General features: G+C 47.0%; 1 protein-coding gene and 2 non-coding genes across 6 annotated transcripts; 2 read left to right on the forward strand and 1 right to left on the reverse strand.

Moving 5' to 3' along the window:
- The first annotated feature begins 237 nt into the window (after nucleotides 1–237).
- TRNAV-CAC (transfer RNA valine (anticodon CAC)) lies at nucleotides 238–310 on the forward strand. Its single transcript has one exon. It is a non-coding gene; the product is annotated as a tRNA-Val (tRNA).
- A 79-nt stretch (nucleotides 311–389) lies between these two features.
- Nucleotides 390–22,579, forward strand: DPP9 (dipeptidyl peptidase 9). 4 transcript variants are annotated; one of them, XM_052801002.1, is made up of 22 exons: nucleotides 1,265–1,304; nucleotides 3,365–3,452; nucleotides 6,453–6,555; nucleotides 6,652–6,706; nucleotides 9,473–9,585; nucleotides 10,652–10,825; nucleotides 11,052–11,220; nucleotides 11,373–11,486; nucleotides 11,790–11,918; nucleotides 12,426–12,487; nucleotides 13,020–13,120; nucleotides 14,591–14,768; nucleotides 15,576–15,741; nucleotides 15,850–15,929; nucleotides 17,450–17,602; nucleotides 17,819–17,954; nucleotides 18,674–18,819; nucleotides 19,118–19,264; nucleotides 19,420–19,572; nucleotides 20,141–20,283; nucleotides 20,621–20,732; nucleotides 21,235–22,579. In XM_052801002.1, the coding sequence occupies exons 2-22, from the start codon at nucleotides 3,397–3,399 to the stop codon at nucleotides 21,325–21,327; spliced, it is 2,583 nt and encodes an 860-aa protein (XP_052656962.1). In that variant the 5' UTR covers nucleotides 1,265–1,304; nucleotides 3,365–3,396; the 3' UTR covers nucleotides 21,328–22,579. The 4 variants fall into 4 exon arrangements, with proteins under 4 accessions (XP_052656960.1, XP_052656962.1, XP_052656959.1 ...); XM_052801000.1 differs by lacking the exon at nucleotides 1,265–1,304 and adding an exon at nucleotides 390–494 and having other exon boundaries at nucleotides 6,453–6,706; XM_052800999.1 differs by having other exon boundaries at nucleotides 6,453–6,706.
- On the reverse strand, nucleotides 606–677 carry TRNAG-UCC (transfer RNA glycine (anticodon UCC)). The gene has a single exon. It is a non-coding gene; the product is annotated as a tRNA-Gly (tRNA).
- Nucleotides 22,580–22,736: the final 157 nt, after the last annotated feature.

The raw sequence follows: 22,736 nt of genomic DNA on the forward strand, positions 1-22,736 counted from the left end.
GACACGCACCTCAGCCGCCTTCTGAGGTGAGTAGGCCTCTGCAAGCACTAATTACTCATTAACGTTAATCACTTAGAATCCCGCACGGCGTTTCTCAGCCGTTTCGGGTAGGTTTTGTCTGAGGTTGCCGTGAGGTGAAGGACGCGCCGAGGGACAGACGCGTCCCCTCAGCCGCCGGGGCGGTCGCGCCGGAGGGCGCGAACATCACGCGCCGCCCGCAGAGGAGCATTAGTGCGGGTTTCCGTAGTGTAGCGGTTATCACGTTCGCCTCACACGCGAAAGGTCCCCGGTTCGATCCCGGGCGGAAACAGCTGTTTTTGCTTGGGTTTTTTTTCTTTTTTTTTTTCTTTCGGTTTGATCTTTATTTCCCCGCCGCCCCCTGATGGTTCGGAGCCCCCGCCGCGAGCTGGGAGAGAAATAACAGCACCATGTGCCGCACCACCGGGCAGCGCCAGCGTCCCGCCACTCCCGGCTGATCGACCGCCGGGGTTCAGGTGGCTAAAACGCAGCCGTGCGGGGCACTTCGCGTGTAGGCACGTTCTGAATTAGCTTTGGAATCGGTGGGGAGCGGGAAAAAAAAATTAGAGTGAAGAAAAGTAAGCTGTTGCGTTGGCCGGGAATCGAACCCGGGTCAACTGCTTGGAAGGCAGCTATGCTAACCACTATACCACCAACGCCCGCTGAAATAACTTTCCCCGGCCTCCCTCAGCAACCGCAGCCTCTTGGGCACAACCATCCGCCGGGGTGGGAGGGGGAGCCCGCAGCGAGGGCCGAGGAAAGCACCACAATTGCCCCACGGCGGCAGTAAATGCTGAATTAAGGGCCCGTCTCTGAGTCTGGGTGAGGAAAGACTATTCACTTTCTGCCTTTTTTTACCCTCTGCCAGCCTCAATTCTCTCTCTACCCCCCTCACTAGGAAGAATAGTTCCGCCCTCCCGCAGGAAGGGACACACACACAGTGGTTCCTCCCAGCCGACGCTTCCCCCCCCCCCCCCGAGTTGGTACTTCCCTTCCACCTCCACCTCCCCCCCCCCCGCGCGCTCCCGCCACTTCCGCCACCGGGTAAAAGGTCGCCCTGTGGCAGGCCGCCGCCCCCCCCCGCTTTTCCCCCCCCCTCCTCCTCCTCCCCTCCGCCCCGTCCCCCCTCCCCCGTTTCCGGGGCTGCCCAGTGTCCGGGACATGGAGCGGGACTGACGGAACCACCAACACCACCGACACCGCCGCCGCTTCCCCCCCCCCCCCCCCCTTTTCCCGTGGAGGAGCTGCCCCCCCACACCCGTCAGGGGGAGGTCGCCGCGCCCCGGGTAAGTGAGGCGGGGAGGGCTTCCCCCCCCCCCCCCCCCGGTACGGGTAGGGCTTGGCCAGGGGAGGTGAGGCGGTGACCCCGGGGAAGGAGTGTTTGCTCCCCTCCGTGGGCCGCATTCCCCCCCCCCCCGCCTCCCCTCGGCTGGGGGGGTGCCTTAGGGAGCGAGGGTTGGGTATTTGCCCACCCCCTCCATGACTTGTATCCTTTCCCCTCCCCAGAGTTTTGGGGGGGTTGGGGGGCGGGCACCTCTTGCCCTGGGAGGGTGTTTGTTCTCCCACGGTTTGTCCTCCAGGCGTGGGAGGGCCGCCTGGCCCTGAGGGGGTTGTTTGCATTGCACACACCCACCCCCCCCAAACATAACCCCCCCAGGGATGGGCTGATGGGGCCGGACGCCTTGTCCTGGGACAGGGACGGGGTGATGTTTGTCCCCCTCGCCCCTCAGCCGCCTGTGCTCTACCCAGGCAGAGGAGAAGCTGCTCGCTCCTCTTTTTCCACAGGCGAAGAGCCGTCTCCAGCAGTGGAGGGAGGTGGGGGGGGGTCAGGGTATTCCTTCCCCTGGGCTCCCCCCTCTCCTGCTAACCCTTGGCCTGGCCTTCCCCCTGCAGCAAGGGCAGGAGCTCCCTGTCAGGGCTTTCAGCCCTGCTCGCAGTGCAGAGATGGACATGGGCTGCTGGCAGCCTTTGCCAAAGCTCGTCCCTCTGTACAGAAAGCCCCACTGGTTTATTCCACCCTCAGTTGCTTTTATTTTTGGAGAAGGAGATCTCTGAGCTCCCAGCCATGACGGGGACACGTTTGTAAGGGCTCCTCTAGGTGACTGTGTTGCTTTGGCTCTTCCTGAACGCACCAGCAGGCCCCTCGGGGTCTCGCTGACAAATGAGTATCATGATTCATGCTGGTATCTGATTTCTCATGTCTGTTTTGTTCAGTTTCTTTTCCTCTGGGTTCAGCATTGGAGGATGTTATTGTTCCTTTTCTCTGTGAAACGTGCGAGCTGTGGTGGGTGGGATGAGGGTGAGATGTTCCTCTGAATGATTAAAATTACAGAATAACTGAGATTGGAAGGGACCTTGGGAAGTCTCTAGTCCAACCCCCTGCTCGGAGCAGGGTCAGCTGTGAGATCAGACCAGGTTACTCAGCATTCCTGAGCATCGCTCCTGTTGCCCTTTGTGCTTGCGTCGAAAATTGCCCTTAAATTACTGGATGCTGCTACTTAGTCCCCCTCTGTTCTCCTCTGCAGTTTAGGAGCTTCACTGCTGGCGCTTCTTTGTGACGCTGTGTCTCTCCTGATCCTCTGAGAGTGCGGTTTTGTTGGAGAAATGGCTGTTTGGGCAGACCAGGGGCCTTGGCAAAAGACAGCGGCAGGTCTCGGGTGTGTCTGTGATTCAGAGCTCTCTTGAAGAGGAGACAAAGATATTTATACTTTAATGTACTTGGGCAGAGAGGACAATAGTGAAGGTAGCACCTTCTTATGCTCATGGAAAATGGGCTTGTGTGGTGAGCCAGGGTTCCTCCGTGGCATCAGACTGAGGCAGAGGGAAGCAGCAGTCTGGCTTGGAAGACAAATGTGTTTTTTATGTCCCAGGTGGGACTGTGACGCTGTTAGTAGTGGGGCTGCTGACCCTCTGTCTGGCTCCTTATGGTGTCCTTTGTTTGACTCTTGCCTGAAAATGTATGGACCAGACCTCTGTTTTCTCAATTCTTAGTACCTGCTACATCTGAGAATTTCAGGATTTTGGGAGGGGATTGAAAGGTAGAGTCAGTACTGAGGATTCTCAGATTTTAAGAAGAATTTTGTAGGAAAGAAAGAGGCAGGCCGCAGAGTTCACTGAGTCCCATTGTTCAGGTGAAGAAATCTCTCTCAGATTTATCTGGGCTGTTAATATCCAGCATGTGCTGGCAGAACAGATTTGGACTGTAAAGTGCAAACCAAGGATTTTGTTTGTGCCTCCCCACTCAGTTGGAAATGTGACCTGTGGAGGATGCTTTTATATAGCCTTATTCCTGTGATGGGAGAAACCGCAGTTATATGAAATTTGCTTTTTTCCTCTTCCTTCCTAGTTTCCTGTCCTGCCCAGCTTGCTGAATAGTTAATGCAGAAGATAAAGAGGGTTCGTCTGGAAAACGAGACTGCAGGAAGTTGGAGAAGGTATGTGTCCTGGTTACTCCCAGGGCCTTTACTGACCTTTAGGTTGCGTGGGACAGAGCCATAATCACCTCTTGGAGCAAATGAGGTTTCTGAAAAACCCCAAGTATATCATTCTGCCTAGGGAGTTCTGTGTCAGGATCTGTGGGTCAGGAAGTGACTCAGGAAGATAACTTGTTTCACTGACTTCCAATTCCAAGCTTTACAATTTTTTTCCTGTGCTGATGTCCCACCTGTGCTTGCTTGTTGTCTTCAGATTAACGCATTCCCACTGGAGGAGGGCTTGGTGGATGTACGCCTCATCCATCTAGCCTGGCCAGGCAGAGCAGAAAAAGCATGAAAAAAACCTCCAAGGGATAGCTAAGATGTTTTTGGGAGTGGGGTTAGCAGTGCTTCTGCAACAGCACTGAATCATTTAAATCAATGCTTCAGCGTGAGGACTGTAAAGGACAGTGTTTTTCCAGTAAGGTGTAAATCTCAGATGCGCTATGTTGATGCTGAAGTTTCAAGACTGTCTAAGAATCAGATGGTTAAAATTGGCGTCTTGATCCAACTCACCTTTGAATAATTTAATCCCAAAATTCAATCTGCGATTTCAGTTAGATAAGTTACTGCTTATACTTGTTTACTTATGTAGATGGTGTTGCCAAATACTTGCTACGTTTTGTCCAAGAGATGGCTGTAGCAGTGGATGAAGAAATTGGATTTTCTTTTTACTCTGTATTGTGTCAGGACCTAAGTTTTGTGAGACTCCACCACACTCCATCTATGATAGTGGTATTTCCCAACACTTGCGCATAACTTTGTGTGATGGCTACTTTGCTTATCCCGCTGCTCCTCTCTGTTCCAGTGTCAAAATCACCAGGATGAGAACAGTACCGAGCTAAAAGTTGTGCCTTTCACTTCCCTAGTGAATCATAGCATCATGGCGATATAGTTTGGAAGGGGCTCCAGCTCCAGTTCAATTTGGGACAGTTGCCAGTATTACACTTGTGGACTGTTTTGAGCCCTTAAAGGTGCAGCTGTCCCTTGTGAGGAGTCAAGCTGGTTGAGTAAGACAGTTTTACCAGCTGGATGAGAGTAACCTAAGGGTCAGGTGTCTTGAGCCAAAATCAGGTTATTTTAATTGACTGACTTGACCTGCAGTGGCATTGGGTTGAGAGAATTGTACCCAGTTTACGGGGTTTTGTGGTCTTCCTGTCATGTGTTTTTGATAGGCAACACTTCTGCCTTCAGATGCAATTTTAGTTGCTGTAATGGAGACCCTGGATATAGGCAGTAGAGGCCACAGACACACTCAGTCTTAGAACATCCCGTCACATTCTCTTTTGTGGTTTTAGTTGGGCTTCCTGCCTGGCTTTGATTGGAAAATACTCTTCTTTATTCGTTTTCAAGCTGTGGATTTACTGCTGGGCAGTAGGTACTGGGAGTACCTACAGATTTATTTCAGGAGCTTGTTCTTGTGTTATTATTCGCGCATTTTGTACAATTTAGGGACTTAGCAGTTTGAAGATATGGTTATATTTACAGCCCTTGTACCATGTGCCTGTAGTTTAAGGAAGTCCAGCTGTACTTTGGTTTAGGTTTGCTCATCTTCTGCCGTAATTGCATAAGATGTCAAACTAGGTGAGAACTTCCTTTTAGAGAGTTTGTTAGAAGGTGCAAGCTGGTGGGGAATCCTCAAGGAACACTCAGGGTTCTCCTGAAAAATAGTCATGGTAGAAAATGGGCAGAGGCGAGTGTTTTCTTGTGGTGATATAAATAACCATCCTTCTCCTTTCCCCTGATTCTCTTTGCTGGGAAAGAATTCATTGTGCATCTTACTGAGTCCGAAGTCTTCAAGATTTGGTTTTTGTGTAATTCTTCCTTAATCCTTAAGTATGACAGCTATGTCTTAGAAGCTATTCTGTCAGAATGCAGGTCACTGTCCCAAACGACAGGCAGCATTCAAGAAATGTGTAATTTGGAAATTCAAATCTTGGTGCTGCTGAGGACAAGGCCTTTTTTAGTGTAATCCTTAGTCACTGGTTTGCCATCTTGATGCTGTGTCAAAGGTAGCAATTCTGTCTCCCTGGAGCAAACTTCTCCAGCCTAATTTTTTCAGTAAACTGAAGTTGTTCTGAAATTCTTTGTAACATTCTTCTGAGTACCCCCAAAACAACTGATGTCCGCACGGAGCGAAATCCAGCTTCTCGAATGGGGTGACAAAAACTGGTTTCCCTGGTCCTAGGCTCATTCCTGCTTTGCAATAGATTACATCATTGACCTTGGGCAAGTCTGTTAGTCCACTTCTCCTCAAATTAACATTTGCTGTAGTTGCATGTGGAGGCGTTTTTTGTAGACTCTCATTCAATAACTGCTAGCTTGGAAATGTATGAGGAATGCATGCCACATTTTGCAGGATACGACCAGGGTCTGTTACTGCTGTCATCCTTCTGTTAGCAAAGGCAATTGCTCTGGTTTTTTCCTGTTTTGCCATCTCTCCTACTTCATTCCTGGCTGCAATAGCTCTTCAGGTAAGTGAGGTGCTTGGGCTTAAACCTCTAAGTGATGAGCAGGCTTTCCTTTAGGATAGGAAGGGGACTTCACTTTTGTGGTCTTCCAGGGCAGAAGTTTGTGTGCCTTTACGATAGGTCATAGCTTTGATGACTTATCCATCCAAATTCCTGGGGTGTTTTTCCTTTGAGTCAAGCTGATTATTTTCTGCACCAGAACTGCTGCTTGTACTTCCTTTAACAGCTTATTTCTAGAACTAGTCCTGGGAGAGCAAGTTTTCTGAGGTTAGTATCTTCATTTACAGGAGTCAGTATGGGATGGGAGATGGACTTTTCCTCGCAGTACATCGATGTATGTTTAAAATGTAATCTTTGAGTGCAGAGAATCCTAGGATCTGTAGTTTAAGGAGTTCTTTTAAGCTTGGTGCATGCTTAGAGCTTTCCCTAAGCAACAAAATATGCCTGCTTGATTTTAAGGCTTAATTCTCTCCCTCAACTTCTACCTCAGTTTTTTGTCCAGTTCTGAAGGGGAGGAGAGGATGACTGCAGTGGACACGCTATCAGACAGCTCTGAAGTGGTCGAGATGGAGGATGTGCCTTCCCAATTCCAGGTGCAAAAGCATTCTTGGGATGGGCTGCGTGACATTATTCACAGCAGCAGGAAGTATTCGGGCATGATAGTGAACAAAGCTCCCCATGATTTCCAGTTTGTCCGGAAAACAGAAGAGTCCAGCCCGCACTCTCATCGCCTTTATTACCTGGGTAAGCCAGCATGCCAGACGCCGGGTGTGAATATGTTATGGCAGAGCTTCCAGTCTAAACAGGCGAGGAAAAGGATGGGAGGTATCTCCATTTATGAGATGGGGGAGCTGAGATTAAGTAACATTGCTCAAGGTTTGCATACTCAATCTATAGCAACGCCTGGAACTGAGCAGAGACCTCTCCAGTCTCAGACAAGCGCTTTAACCACAGGTTTTCTGCTAAGGGGAAGTGTTGGCTAGCCAGACCTACCTCATGACGGAGGTGTGAATGCAGTGTCCTTTGGCAGCCCAGGTCAGTCCAGGTGATGGGGCAAGAGAAGGGATGTTCCTCAAACTCAGGACTATCTTGTGCCTCTGTAGCTTAGGAGAAATGGGATTTACTTGATTGATCAACCAGACTGACTGTCCAAGGAATTTGCTGTCAGTAATTACTAACTATATGTTGCAAGTTCGAGGTATTAATGGCGGGGTGGTGGGGTCTCCCTGCTTTATTAAGTACCATGTAGGTAGAATGCTTTCAAGAGTAGGGGGAAGAAAAACAAAGATTAGGTGAGAATGAGCTCTTAGTGGTATTCACAGGGAAATATCCTCTTCCTTACAGTAGGATTGAAAAACAGCAGAATGCTGTGTTGTACAGGTCCCTCATTACAGTTGGAGCCACAGTGTAATTAGTGACAGAGTGGTTGGATTTTACTAACTGGATAATTTTGTGGTTGGTAACATGGGAAGCTTTATAGACTATAAAGAGTTTGTTATGCTTTGGGGCATGAGCTGATCATTACTGGGCTAGTAAAGAAATTGCCTGATGTGCAACTCCATACAGCAACTGCTTTCCTGAAATGACCCTGCTTTTTTTTTCCTTCTTTTTTTGAGTTGTTGAGTGTAGGTCACTGTAGGACATAGGATGCTGGATTTGAGGGACTGATTTGTTTTGTCATTAAGCAGCTCCTGTGCGCCAGTGACTTGATTTGTTACAGTTCCTCATGCATTCTTATGACACAAGTGCTACTGTAAAGGGCAGTATCCAGAGTTAGCTTATTTTTCTTGTTGAGTCTGAACAGTGAGGCTTAAAGCTGAATGTATTTCAAGGCCAAGTTGACTTTGATACAGTTTTTGATCTAGATGAATAAAGAACTTAGGATCTAAGTGGCTAATTTAAAACTTTTTTAATGTTGTTCTGTTGTATGAAATGGCAACCAGACCAGCTACTGGCTGGTTGGTGTTCTGCACGGGTGTGACTCTTACAGGAGCCAGAACCAGGAATGAAGATACACGAGTGTCTTTTCAGTGTTCTTTTCCTTAAGGAAATGTATAGGGCATAGAGCAGATTGATCCATCATTTAAGATCAGTATCTGCCAGGTAATACCGGCGTACCTCTTCTCAGGCATTCCTAATAAAGGGTAAATGCTGATTCTTTCTTTTGCCATAATGACCATCTTTTGAGTTGAATACTGTGCACTGTTAAATACTCAGAACCCGTTTCAGCAGTTCGTAAGTGTTCAACGTCAGCATGCTATTACTGTCCCAACATTAAATAACATTTTCAAGTTTTTATGTGAATACTGTTAGGGACTATATGCTGAAGAGTAGGATGAAGACTTCTGAAGAACTTTACTGTAGGAGTTGAATACTTCTCTCCACTTGGGAGCAAAGTATAATGTCTTTTGAGGAGGAAGGCAGTATTTTTCTTGTAATTGCTGATTGATTGTAGTCAGTCTGAGGTCATTGTAGAAAGTACTAATATAAGGAGAAGAGGAGTCCAGGTCACAGTCGCATGAATGTCAAATGTGTGTATATATAGTAATTTGTTCCTATCTGCAGTTTTTTCTGTTTGGACATCTTAAATCGTTCCTGGGCTATCCCCATGGAATTTTATGTTGTATCGTGGCAGATGCTGCTTATATTAAACACCACATGCTCAGCACTTTGGTGTTTCTGTATCTCTGTGGATTATATGCTCACATATTGCTTTGCTTCCTGAGTACTTATTAATATTTCAGTTTTAATTTTAAGTAACTGTACTGCTGGGTGAACCGGCTCAGAAATCTTTCTGTTTTGCCCAGAACATGTGCAGAGTAGACAATATCAGGGCATGTTTCTCTGTGTGAAATTCTCATCTAGGGAGTCTCTACAGCATACATAGAGGGCAAGTTCATGGTCTTTGATTTTGTTGAAACTCCCAAAATCATGTGTCAGGATATTTTATTTCTCGTGGTTGTTTTGGAAGTTGGATGAAAGCCAGTAGCTTATTTGATAACCACAGTCAAAGGCTTACATAAAATAATAAGGTCTTTTGACTATGTAGTATACTGTTTCACATTTGAATGGGCTCTCTAGAGCTTCCAAGCTTTTTCTTCCCCTCTTGCAGGCTGCTGCGTTGGCCTGAATGAGGTCCCTGTAGCAAATTTCTGGCTGAGAAACGTGGAGAGTAATGTTGAGTCACCCATTCAGGGAGTGGCTTTTTTCAAGTGGATCTAGGGCATGGGTTGAACAGTCCACAGAGAGAAAAGTTGGACATAACCAATTCTGAAGAGGTTGGTTAGCGTTAAATCTTGCTTAGGGAAATTTCTGAATAAATATCTAAATTTAAATAATTTAGATATTATTCTGTGATTAAACTGGGAGCTGCTTGGGAATGACAGCTGGTAAAAGCCTCTGGATAGCCCCAACCCTTCTGTTATCAGACTTTTTTTTCAGTTTGTTCTTGGTTTTCTTTGTCCTGGCTAACTAATCTTAAGAAGGATGATGCTTTTGTCCTCCTAATAGGAATGCCATATGGTAGCCGAGAGAATTCCCTTCTTTACTCAGAGATTCCCAAAAAGGTACGGAAGGAGGCCTTGCTACTCTTGTCATGGAAACAGATGCTGGATCACTTTCAGGTAAGCCGAAGTGTGACAAACCTGGGTTGACAGTGCTTGGGAAAACTGGCTGATGTTGCGGGGCTGGTATGGTGGGTACTACTCTGCTGAACAGTATGGTTAATAGCATGGCAGTGTATAAGACACAGAGAATGGTATTGGTAGGAATGTTGTCTTGAGAATTCTTTGCTTCATAATACAAGATAGTCATTTGTATGTGCAACAGAGCTGGCAGTGGGCGTGAAACAGCAGTTGATGTGGCAAGCAAAGGGCTGACCTAGCAAAGAGGACTCTAAACTAGCGTGTAGTCCGCCTCAGATTACGTGCTATCAGGACAGTGCACCTTTCTTCTTGGTATCTTGTCTGGGCTCTTGCCATGCTTGTTTCATGTGCTTGGTGGAATGCCTGTCTGTCATCTTTCCTGCTTTTAAGGAAGTCGGGAAAGTTGAATTTAAACTGCTGCTTCTGCCCTACGCTCTATTGCAAGTGAACCAGAAAGAAGGTGAATTTTCGCCTCCCTGATTTCAGTATCTTAATGTCCCTTGTCACTAACATCATTGATGAAGAAGAGAGTGGAGGGTGTTTGTCTGTCTTCCCTACTAAAAAGGTTCCTGGTGGAAAAGAATTTAGCTCTCTTGTCCCCATTTGGATTGCTAGTCCTCTTCAGGGTAATTCAAGATCCCCGGAAGAGCTTTTGTTTGCAGTGTCGGACATGGAAACTGTTTGTGAAGGCTGTAGATAACGTCATTAAGTTAATTGGTTACATCTGATTTGCATAAGCAGAGCAAGTGCAGCTGTCCTCAGTTCATGCTGAAGTGCCAACTGCAGAAATGATAGATTCGCAATTCATCCCTCTTATGTAGAGGGAACTTTGGGGCATGTGGTTGGTTTAGTCCTCCTGGAGCACACCAGTAGCCTAGAGTACAGTAGTTATGGACCTGTATGGTAAGACTGCTGGCTGGTTTTGGCTGGTATGTTGTATTTCGGGCATTCACAGACTAGTTGGTGCCAGTCTTGGAGCATTCCTGTTCTGTGAAAGTTTCTCTCCTTGCAGATTCTTTCAGATTTTCCTTTCCTTCAATACTAGGCAACCCCTCATCATGGGATGTATTCTAGAGAAGAGGAACTCTTGAGGGAACGCAAGCGACTTGGTGTCTTTGGTATAACATCTTACGATTTCCACAGTGAGAGTGGCCTATTCCTCTTCCAGGCCAGCAACAGCCTCTTTCATTGTCGAGATGGGGGCAAGAATGGTTTCATGGTGAGTCTGCTAGTGATTTTATGACTATCACCTGAAATGGACTTAATGGTTTTGATCAGTGATAGCTGCACATCTGCATCTGTTTGGTTGTGGTCATTTCTCTTGTGTCCTATCAGGGCTATGTTTGCCCTCATTTCATGGGCTGTACTGTGTTTGTGGTTTAGGCCTTTTAAATATGAAGCTGGAAGCTGATTTGGTACAGAGCTGTTTGTGTCTGTTGCTGTAGGTGTCTCCAATGAAGCCTCTGGAGATCAAGACTCAGTGCACAGGGCCACGAATGGATCCCAAGATCTGCCCTGCTGACCCTGCCTTCTTTTCGTTCATTAATAACAATGATCTGTGGGTAGCAAATATTGAGACAGGAGAGGAGAAGCGGATGACATACTGCCATAAAGGTAACTGGTGCTTCTTGCCAGATTGAAAAGGAAATGCCTTCTGACAAATTTGGGCTGGAAGGGCTCATGTCTTACTTCTTTCAAGTACATTCTTCTTTTGGATCAACTTTTTCCAAGGAGATGTAAATGCAGTCTCCTTTGTTCCTCTCTAGGCTTATCCAATGTTCTTGATGACCCCAAATCTGCTGGTGTAGCCACTTTTGTCATTCAGGAGGAGTTTGATCGGTTCACGGGCTATTGGTGGTGTCCCACAGCTTCCACAGAAGGTCAGTCAGTGTTCTGCTTATCAAATTCTGATCCTGTAACTGCTGCTGGCCCCTGATATGAATGATATTTTGAGCAGGGTTTTCCTTTAGCCTGGGTTTGGTCTGTTTCTGGGGAGGCCACCTGAAGGAGCAAAACACAGAGGGATTAGAATTGTGCTCTGGGGAGTATTCACAGGTGGTCACTAGGAGCTGTGGCTATACAGGAGATGTACACCCTGCACCAGAGTGTATTGCCGCAGTGCTCCAGGCAAGTCAGAAACAGCTGGAAAACACTGTAGCAAACATGCTTACTATCTGTCCTAGGTTCAGAGGATTTAAAAACACTGAGGATCTTGTATGAGGAAGTGGATGAGTCAGAGGTGGAGATAATTCATGTTCCTTCACCGGCCTTGGAGGAGAGAAAAACAGACTCCTATCGGTACCCCAGGACAGGTAAGTGAAATACCGTGGGGCTGCTAATGCAACTCTTGACTCCTGCTGGCAGCAGCAGTGGAATTTGTGCTGTAAACTTTGCATGATTAATCTGGGTACTTACTAGAATGTAGAAGCTGGTTGTAAATGTTGAGGCCTAATTGAGTCTCTGAGCCCAAAATCTACTGCAAGAAAGGAATGGGATTTAAAGTTCAGCTTAAATGAAAGGATGGCTGAGAAAATGGAATATATCTGGTGGTGTATGCTGGAATACATTTTGAATCCCGTCTTTCCTCTCCCTCCTGAGAACATGCACAGCCAACTAGGCAAGGCAAAAGCAAACTTTTCCCATACCCAGAATGACTCTTGTGATTACACTGGTGTTTGCTCACATATATAATTTGATATTTGTACATTCACACAGAGCCATTTTAGTAGGACCAGGGTCAGTTCTTTTCTGGAAGCTGTATTGCGTATAACTATGGTTCACATTGGTCATTGTGGTGTTCTTTCACTCCTCCTCTGCAGGCAGCAAAAACCCCAAGATTACATTAAAACTGGCAGAATTTAAAACAGACAGCAAGGGTAAGGTAAGTAATAACAACTCGGAATGGGATGTTGCACAGGAGGACTGACTGCTTCTGAAACTCCCTAGAATTAAGACAAGGTCACTAAGAAATCCTAGACAGTGTTAGCCTTTGTTTTCATCCTGTTGTAACACCTGGTTCTATAATGCATTTATCCAAGAAACACAAAAAACTTTAAAATGCTGAAAAGTATTGTTCTGGTGGAGAGGCAGCTGAGAGAGGGGAGGGAAGCAAGAAGTAGGGTTAGCCTGGTATATCACACTGTCAATAGTAGAGCAGGAGGATTTGAAGCTCATTCTAATCCTGGGCTTCAGTCCCTGGCTGTATCCTTTTCTGTGGCTGAATGCCAAAATCATTTTGCTTTGAAGCTTGTTTTCCCCTTCTCTTCCTGCCGTTTGTAGAAAGGCTTGCTTCTCCTGGCCTGACCCTTGCTGATGCCAGTAGTTAAACTTCCTTATTCTCCCATTCTGCTGAGCTTCCATAGGAGGAGGTGGGTAGCAGTCTGATTTGATATTGGACCTTCCTCTTGCTGCAGATCGTGCGTGCTCAGGACAAGGAGCTGGTGCAACCATTTGCTGCATTGTTTCCGACTGTGGAGTACATTGCCCGTGCTGGATGGACCCGAGATGGCAAATAGTACATAAGCTTTTCTTCCAAACTAATGCTCCCAAGGGCTTCCCTGGCTGAACTACCACAGGCCCTCGACATGCTTTGTCTTGTAGTCATGACCTGGTTTTAAAGCCATGAGTGCCCGAAATGACACATGAGTATTTTGGTTTCTTCAGTGTTATAACACCCTAAAAGTAGGAATTAATCAAATGTAGACCAGAGTGACAAGCTGTGGGGTTTAAGTCACAACCACAAAGTTAAATGACACTGATATATTAAGCGAGCAGTCCTAGGGAATTCTTTTGAGTTGAAGATGTTTAACACAAGTACAATATGCTTCCTGCTGAAAATCAGAATGTACTGTAAGCAGTTTTATCATTATTCATTGGTCCATTGTGATCAATGCCGAATGTATCATGGGAAAGTGGGCAGTCTGTGTGGTGCTAAGTCCTTTGTGCAGTGTGTACAAGGGGAAAAGATTGCTCTGTGACCAGTGTGCTCCCATAGCTTGCTATTGCTCCAAATGTGATACACAGCCTTGTGCTGGCCAGCCTTCCCTGAAGAGTTACAGAATTCACACCAATCTGATTGGTTTGAAATTTTAAAGCTCTTAATTTTTTCCCCTCAAAAGCTTGCTTGACTGTTAACTAGTTTCTGTGCAGATCAAGTTAAGGTGACTTAGCTGTCTTTGAAGATTGCATTCTGTAACTGATCATTAATTTTCTGCTCTGGAAACTAAATTCATACAGCTTTACAGAAGGTAATCCCATAGGTGATTCTTATGTTCTGCACCAGAGCTTATCTAAATGTGCTGAATATATCAGTTCGTGAAATCCACAGTCACTGAGATGCTAGGGAGAACTGGCTCTTTTGAAAGTCTGTCTTAATGATGAAACTTCCCTTGATGCACTTCCAGGCCTTGGGGTAGCCGCACTATGCAGCGGTGGCTTGCCATCTGTCATGTTGAGAGGCCTGCAGTGCAGCACCACTTCAAATGACTCTCCTTGGAGAGGAACAAGGCTGAGACTGAAGCGACTCCTTCACTTGGCAGTTGTCTTAGGTCTGTGCCTTTCCCTGCTAGTGCAGCGTACAATGAGGAAGCTACAAATGGATCACTTTAAGAGTGATCGCTTCAGCTCGTTAGGAGCTTGCTAGAAAACAAATGGTGCTTCCTGATGAAGGGGCTGTCCAAGGAAGAGTTATGTTCTGGAGACAAGGTTCTGTTAACAGTGCTCCCTTGGAATAGACACTCTGGCAAATCTGTCAGACATCTTGTCTGAACGATACCCCTGTGAAATACCAGAGATGTCTGGCAATACATGTTTGTTGGCAAAGCTTCCAGGAGATTAGAAAGCAGCAATGATGAGAAAAGCTTTGCATTCAGATGCCTAAATCCTTTCTGGCGGGGGGGGGGGGCAGGGGAAGAGTTGCATGTTAGTGTTAGAAAGGGACATCTATTCTGTGGTACTGACATTCATCTCCAACTTCTTTCCCCAGTGCCTGGGCTATGTTCCTAGACAGACCTCAGCAACGGCTGCAGCTAATCCTTTTGCCTCCAGCGCTCTTTATTCCAGTCCCAGAGAATGAGGAGCAACGCGCTGAATTTGCCAAAACTGTGCCAGAAAATGTCCAGCCATTTGTGATCTATGAAGAAACCACTGATGTGTGGATAAATGTAAGAGGCTCGGGGCTGCGAGGAGAAGACAGGCTTCCCCTTCCTCCCCCAGTTAACCATTTTCATGTTGGCTGTGTGTCCAGTTTAGTCCATGCTCCAGCAGACTGCTTTGCTACTCGGTAGTGCCAGATTTGGTGTTAATTCAGGGGGGGTTGATAAAGCCATGAGAAGGACTTCCATGTGCTCGGCACTGGAAGAGATGAGGATCCTGCCATTTCCTTGTAGTTGGAACTGTTCATTCGGTTCTTGCTAACATTCTTGGTGAACACGGGCGCTTTGGACACTGACACTTGCATGTAACACTGCCATTCTTTTGGGGTTATTTTATTACAAGATTAAATGGCTTCTTGAAGCATGAGCAACCCTAATCCCTGGAATCTGTTGTACTTTTTTAGGTAGGTAACGGACACAGGGGTCAGGGAATAAACTTCGGCCTCTAAGATTAAGCGTCTTTGTACTGAAGCAACCAAGGGGCCTGAAGTTCACACCATGGCCTTCCTAAGGTGTTGGAATAGCAACCATCTAGTGGGACTCACATAGCTGAAACGTCTAGCTCGGAGGCAAGACTGGTGCTGGTTTTGGTCGTAGCCATGGAAAGCCCAGAGCACACAGTCTTCTATGTGGACCCAGGGTTTCTTTGTGGTAATAGGAAAATATGGAAGGGCTTTTTCCCACTAGCTGCTCGTCTGAGATATTTCTCCCCCATGGCCTTTCCTTTGAAAGCCTGTAGTTCAGCACTGACTCCCTTGGCTATGTCTTTGCTGTCTCAATACAAATCACTGATGGGTCTTTTGCCTTGTGTGACAGGTTCATGATATCTTCTATCCTTTCATCCAACCGGAGGGAGAGGAGGAAGAACTCTGCTTTATCCGAGCCAACGAATGCAAAACAGGTTTCTGTCACCTGTACAGAGTCACAGCGGTCCTAAAGCAAGGCAGCTATGACTGGGTGCAGCCATATGTCCATAGTGAGGGTAAGAGCGGCACTTTGTTGGCGTTTCAGCTTTGGGAGCTCCCTCTCTGATCTGCTTGTGTTGTCTTTTGGGGAAGCCAGTGATTTATTCTCTTGTTATTTCTTCTAGATGATTTCAAATGTCCTATCAAAGAGGAGATTGCCCTGACTGGTGGGGAATGGGAGGTGTTGGCGAGGCATGGATCAAAGGTAGTGGTTATTTTTATTCTCTCTTGCAGCATTACAGCTCTGCATTGTCTGCCCACAGTCCTGACCTACGCCCTGTTACGCCTGGGACCAGCTAGAACTACTTAAGCTTCATTTTGTTTCTCTTTTTATTGCTGCCTCTGCTTTCCCCAGAAGTGCTGTAGTCCAGTGCACATTGAACTGATTGCCTTTTTAATCAGACTTCAGATTGCTCCTTAGGTAAATCCCATGAGTGAGTCAGGGCATAAAAAAAGAAAAAAGTCTGAGGTTCAAGAGCAACAAAGAACTATTTTGTGGAGAAGCTTGGGACTGCTGCCTTTGCCAAAGCATTTTAACCCCAATGAGTACTTGTGAATTGGAAATATGTCTTAGCGCTTAGAGTGAACTCTTGGTCTCCAGCTGATCCCTCAGCAGAGCCTTTAAGAAGGAGGCAGCTAGGGAGTATAAAGCAATTTAGAATATGGAGAAACTGTATCTGTTATTGGTTGCAGAATAGACAGAAATGAATTCTTATTAATCTTGTAGAAACCTAGTTCCATTTTTGCTTCAGGAATTAACTCTGAGTTTGATCTTTAACGCTCCCAGGTGATTTCTGTCAAAATAAAGACTTTGTCTGTTCATTTCCAATTAATCTGGATTTTCACTTCTCGCTTTTAAAAAGGCCTACAGCTCCATGCATTTGGTTTCTGCTGCTTTTCCTCAATCTGCAATTAACCTGCTGTCCCTCCCCATGTGGATTCTCACTGTACATGCTGTTGATTTTGGCCACAGCTCTTCCCTGCATGTGTTGTGGCTAAAATTGTGTTAGCAGCAATTATTTTGATGCATTTGTTGCTCCACAGGGCTCTGCCCAGTTTTCCTGGCCAACTGAGTTGGATATTTTTTTCCCTTTGCTGTCCAGTGGTCTTCAAACTGCGGGTTAGCCAGAAATAGCATTTGGAAACCGTAAGGTGGAAAACAGTTCAGTTACTGTTGGTGGATCAATGCAGATCAAGACAGCTGTAGTCTTTATTCCTGGCTGGCCAGTTGGTTTTTAGAAGCAGCTTTATCTGGACATTAAAAATATATTTTAATGTGGCTTGAAGTTTGGTACTGTTAGAGCTATTAGACTGATCCTTCCACAGATGGGAATTCGTTATCATGATTGCTGGAAAAAATACACATATACCCTTATAATCTAGATGTACTATGGGAAGATGCCATATTTAAGCACAGAATCTTCCTACTTTCACCTGTGGGGAACAGAGCCCAACTTTTTATGCTCAGTAGTAAGCAAATGCTTTGAGTCTCTTAAAGCTGAGTGACTGCTTTTCGTTACTTCATTGGACTATATGCAGTTTTCCATAAGAGCTGCGCATGTGTTCTCTAGCCACAGGCGTTGTGTACGGTCCCTAATGCCGTGAGCAGTCTGTCATGGTCTATTTGTGTTTTAAGCTGACTCTGCTTGGGGACAGACTGTTTGAACTGGCAAAGGAGCAGTAGTTGTCATCCTTCTGTCGCTGAGCCCTCTCTTCTCCACATAGATCTGGGTCAATGAGACTACGAAGCTGGTGTATTTCCAAGGCACAAAGGACACCCCGTTGGAGCACCACCTCTACGTAGTCAGCTATGAGTCTCCTGGAGAAATTGTGCGACTCACCACTCCGGGCTTCTCCCACAGCTGTTCAATGAGCCAGGTTTGTTATTTCTTAGATACAGGAGGCCCTTGTCTCCTGACTGACAGGGATCCTAACTAGGAATGGTAATGAATCATGACCAGTAATGAGTCCTGAGGGCTTCTTTGTCTTGGTTGCTTGAGATGTGGGAGCTCTTGTCTGAGAACTGCATGGAGGAGATTAGATGTGGGAAATGAAAGACCTTGTTCCTCTAACTCTTCTTTCTCCCATCTGTAGAACTTTGACATGTTCATCAGCCACTACAGCAGCGTGAGCACTCCACCTTGTGTGCACGTCTACAAGCTCAGTGGCTCTGATGATGACCCGCTCCACAAGCAGCCCAAGTTTTGGGCTAGCATGATGGAGGCAGCCAGTAAGTCCCGTAGAACATGTCGGTGCTAGGTTATGTCTGTGATACTCTTCCTACTAGTAGTAGCCAAAGGTGATGGAGAGGGAAGTGGCTGAAGTAACTCTAAGGGAAAATGAATTGTGTTATCTTGCAGAGGAGATATCTCTGGTGGATAGCATCCAGGAAATGGTATATGGGCTTTTAAGATGTTACCATTTCGTGCTTTGAGCGAAAGCAGTGCTCCAGGGTTTACACAACTGTGGTTTTAGGTGTTTTTTCATTCATGATTTGTCTGAAGAGGGAGGGGGCAAGTATCTGGGATGCAGCGGCTACTTCATTCTAAGGCTGTAGGCTTTAAGGTTTTAGGTACAACTCACAGCAGCACCTGAATCCCTCCTGCTCCTGCAAATGTTTTCTCCATTTGACCCATCCCTATTCTTAGCCTTCCACACCTTGCTGTTGCGGCATAGAGTGCCTTGTCCGAGAATACCCAGCTGATGCTGTTTTCTTGTGTGATCCCTTCACTCTTTACATGGCCTATTGCGCTATGCAGGCAGATAGAGGCTGTATGTTTCCCAGCGAGAGGCTTCTCTGAGAGGCATTGCTTAAGGCTTGGTATGGTTTGGTATTGAAAGAGCCCTGTCTAGGGTCAAATTTGAACAGAATGAGCTTGTTTGGGTGGGGTAAGGGGCAGAGCCTGCTGCCAGTTATGGCATTGCTAGTGTCTGAACTTCCTTCTGCAGGTTGTCCCCCAGATTACATCCCACCTGAGATCTTTCACTTCCGCACTCAGTCAGATGTTGAGCTCTATGGAATGGTCTACAAACCTCATGATGTCCAACCTGGGAAGAAGCATCCCACAGTGCTCTTCGTGTATGGAGGCCCTCAGGTAATAATCCAGATTAACTGCTGGTGTCAGGCATGGCATTGCTGCCCAGGGCAGAGCTCTGTATAGCTTGGTCATGCATCAAGACTTATACTTCGCTTAGCAAGGAGCACTGGACCTGTGTTCTGACCTCTGCTTCAAACCTCAGATGATTTTTCCAGCATTGAGTCTGATTTGCATGGCTCTGATAGCTTGATTAATGGCTGCTGTCCAGCTCGGGATCCTACAGAGTGGGACAGACAGAGGAAGGTACTGGAAAGCAGCTGCTCAGCTCTGAAACTTTTCTTCCCTCCTCCTGCAGGTGCAGTTAGTGAATAACTCCTTCAAAGGAATCAAGTACTTACGGCTAAACACGCTAGCATCCCTAGGCTATGCTGTGGTAGTGATTGATGGAAGGGGTTCATGCCAGCGAGGACTCAAATTTGAAGGGGCACTGAAAAACCAAATGGTAATGTACTACTTTTGTTGATGAATCTCTGCTCATTTGCTCTTTCTAAGGCTGCCTGGCTGCATGTTTCCTGTGTGAGTGGTGCTTTTGTCTTTTCTGTCTCAAGTTTCTAGATTTAGAAAGCCACTAACTTGAGCTTCCTTGTTGCCTTTTAGGGTCAGGTGGAAATAGAAGACCAGGTGGAAGGTTTACATTATGTAGCAGAAAAATACGGGTTTATCGACTTGAGTCGGGTAGCCATACATGGCTGGTCATATGGGGGTTTTCTCTCCCTCATGGGTCTTATCTGTAAACCCAATGTCTTCAAGGTAAGTCTGGACGTGGGGCTGTCACCTTGGGACACTTAGCTCTCAGCTTCTGTAACTCTTGGCATCGAGTTGGCTTTTTTGCTTGATATTTCTGATGGACAGGTGAAAATGTTCCTCAGTCCTGCCTGTAGCTCCTGGCTACAGTCCTGCATTCTGCTTACAGATCATACCTGTCTGAGGCTTGATGAGAGTGGGGTCTCTGGGATGGGGTTGTTCCCCAGTGACTGCCAGTGGAGGACTTAACCTAGCATCCAATGAGATAATTGGTGCGCTATTCCTAATCCCCTTCCCAAGTCCCCAGCACAGTTTATGGATCATTCCACAAGTCCTCCTTGAAAAGGGGAAGCCTTTAGTGCCGATATGCAGGAAGTTGCCCCATTGTGACCATAAGAAGAATAGCAAGAGGAGGAATCTGGGTTTTATGTGGGTTTGCTGTAGAAGAGTCCTGGTCTGAATGACAGAACAGTCCAGAGCCTGTTTTTCCTTCCTCTTCAGGAAGACAGGGAACACTTGAACTCTTTAGCACGTGATAATTGAGGCTGTCTCCTGCCACCTATTTGTTTGACAGATTGCTATAGCAGGTGCTCCTGTCACAGTTTGGATGGCATATGACACCGGGTATACTGAGCGGTACATGGATATCCCAGAAAACAACCAGCAAGGTTATGAGGCTGGCTCTGTGGCATTACACGTAGAAAAGCTTCCCAATGAGTGAGTACTGTGGGGTTGAGCGATCTGCTAAAAACCTGCTCCTGGGTCCTGCTTAGTGCCACCAGTTGCACCTCTGCTGAATCCCAAAAGAATGGATGGATTCTTATCCCATTTAATTTTAACTGATGTGGCTGGTCGCTGCCTTCTGCAGCAAGCTGGGGCATTGTACCCCCAGCCCCTTTGCCAGGGAGGGGTTGAGGACCACGTCCATGGCCTTACACTATTCTGACTGCCTGACCATTGCTTAGTTTTGGCTTATGGACTGGCAGCTCTTTGCTCAGACCCACTGCAGAGCTTTTTATGTGGTTTCTCATCCTATCTCTCATCCCATCTCCAGGCCAAATCGTTTGCTCATCCTCCATGGCTTTTTGGATGAAAATGTGCACTTTTTTCACACCAACTTCCTGGTATCACAGCTAATCCGGGCTGGAAAACCTTACCAGCTGCAGGTAGGAAGAACAAGACTGAAGTGGGAAGGTCCCTTAAATCTGGAAAGAGAAAACATTTTGTGCTGTGTGTTCTGGGGGTGGGAGAAGGTGGAGGCAGATGCTTCCACATCTTGTTGCAATGTAGATGACAGTAAATGCCTAGTTTGACTCCAAGAGGTGGCCGGGAGGTGGCACTGTGGCTGTTTTATTGCTGGCAGATGTGGCCTGTATCTAAAAGCATTTGCAAACAGGGCTCCTGCCCTAGGCCTGGAACTTTCCTTCTCTGCTGAACTGTTGCTGTCTCACTTGGCTGGTGGCAGCAGAGGTGGCTGACTCGCCGAGCAGACTAGCAGCACATGCCAGCGCAGTGAGGCGGGGAGGGGGCTGGTGCTCTAGACATTCCCTGGCACCTCTTTGTCCCGACGGAGACTGGGTTGAGGGAAAAGGGCTGATGTGAGGGAGGGTTGTCTGTGCTGAATGAGCTGCTCCTGGCTAACTGCCCTGTCTCTCTGCTTCTGCACAGATCTACCCCAACGAGAGACACAGTATTCGGTGCCCTGAGTCAGGAGAGCACTATGAAATCACGCTGCTGCACTTTCTACAAGAATACCTCTGAGAGCACAAGCCTCTGCAAACTGGACACTGACAGCTCATCCTCCCCCTCCTGTGCCCTGCCACTACCGCCTCCCTCGACAGCCATCTAACCCAGAGCACAAATGGCTGAGTGCCCACGTCCGGGCTGGGTGTCCCCCCCTGAGCGAGGGGGGAGGGTGGAGGGCACCTTCCCTTTGGACAGTGCCACCTTCTTTCACTTTCCAAGCTGGAGGTCTGCCCCTGCTCGGCTGCTCGTCCTGTTCCTCTCCTCCGGCCTGGCTGTTAATGCTTTTTTTGCTGCTACTCCCTCTATCCTGGGAATCGATGGACAGTGGTCTGTCTCCCGAGGCTGAGGTTTGTGTCCATCTCTCTCTCCCCCATCCTTTTCCCCTTCCACTGCACCTTTGCAGTTCCCATGCTCTTACCTGCAAGAACTCAGTGCCTGTGTTGGAAATGGAAGAGCCGAATCAGCAAGCTGCCTTAAGCCAGGAGTGGGAGGGAAGAGAGAACTACCTATTGTTAAGCCCCAGGGGAGCTGCTCGCTGCTGCTGCTGCTGTGTCCTGGCCCTGCTGCGACAATGTGGAGCCCTGGGATGTGAAGAGAGCTCTACAGAAGCATGCAACACTAGTCTTTTCTATTTTTCAGTTTAATTTTGCAGAGCAGATGGAGGAAGTGGCTGGGGTCGGTAACAGCGTCCTCTGATACCTTTCTCTAATGGCCGCTCACAAGCAGAGTAGTGCCAACAGGTAGCACGGCAGCTGAAGCAGCTGGCTACAACCAGAGATCATCTCTCCAGAGATCGCAGCAGCATTTGGGTTTTTGCAACACAAGATGGATAATATTTATGCAAATCCTCCCTCTCTCTGTTCTCTGTGCTGCCTCCTGATCCCACCTTCTCCTTCCCTGACACCCTGAGCTTTCAGATGTGCACTGAAATTGGCTGTGCTTCAGTTCTCTGCGGGTCAGTGACTGTTCCCCTTGCCCATCTACTCAGCAAATGCTCTCTTCTGGTTTTTATTTACCTGGTCAACAGGAACTGCAGTTCTGGGGAGGGGGGGATTGAGCAATCGCACCTCAGGGGAGCACATACCCCCCTCAAGCCAAGGGTTCTGCCAGGGGCAAAAAGGAAAAAAATGAAACCCAAATGAACCACGTTGACTTGCCCTGGAGTATTTTAAGTGCGTATTATGAAAAGAAAATATTTTTATGGATTCTTATTCTTTTATAATTATGAGTGTAAGATGTAGCGACTCATTAAAATATTGGAAAGAGACACGCTGGCTGGCATTTGTGCCTGTTTTTGGAGTGCAGGAGAGGGCTTGGGAGGAAATGGCAGCTGGCTCACAATAGCCGAAGCCGTGTCTGTGGTAAAAGCGAAGCGCTCTGTTCGGTTTCTGTGCCGAGCAGTGGAGAGAATATTAAATCCCTGA

This window comes from Harpia harpyja, chromosome 11, assembly GCF_026419915.1.
Source record: "Harpia harpyja isolate bHarHar1 chromosome 11, bHarHar1 primary haplotype, whole genome shotgun sequence".
Classification (NCBI taxonomy): domain Eukaryota; kingdom Metazoa; phylum Chordata; class Aves; order Accipitriformes; family Accipitridae; genus Harpia; species Harpia harpyja.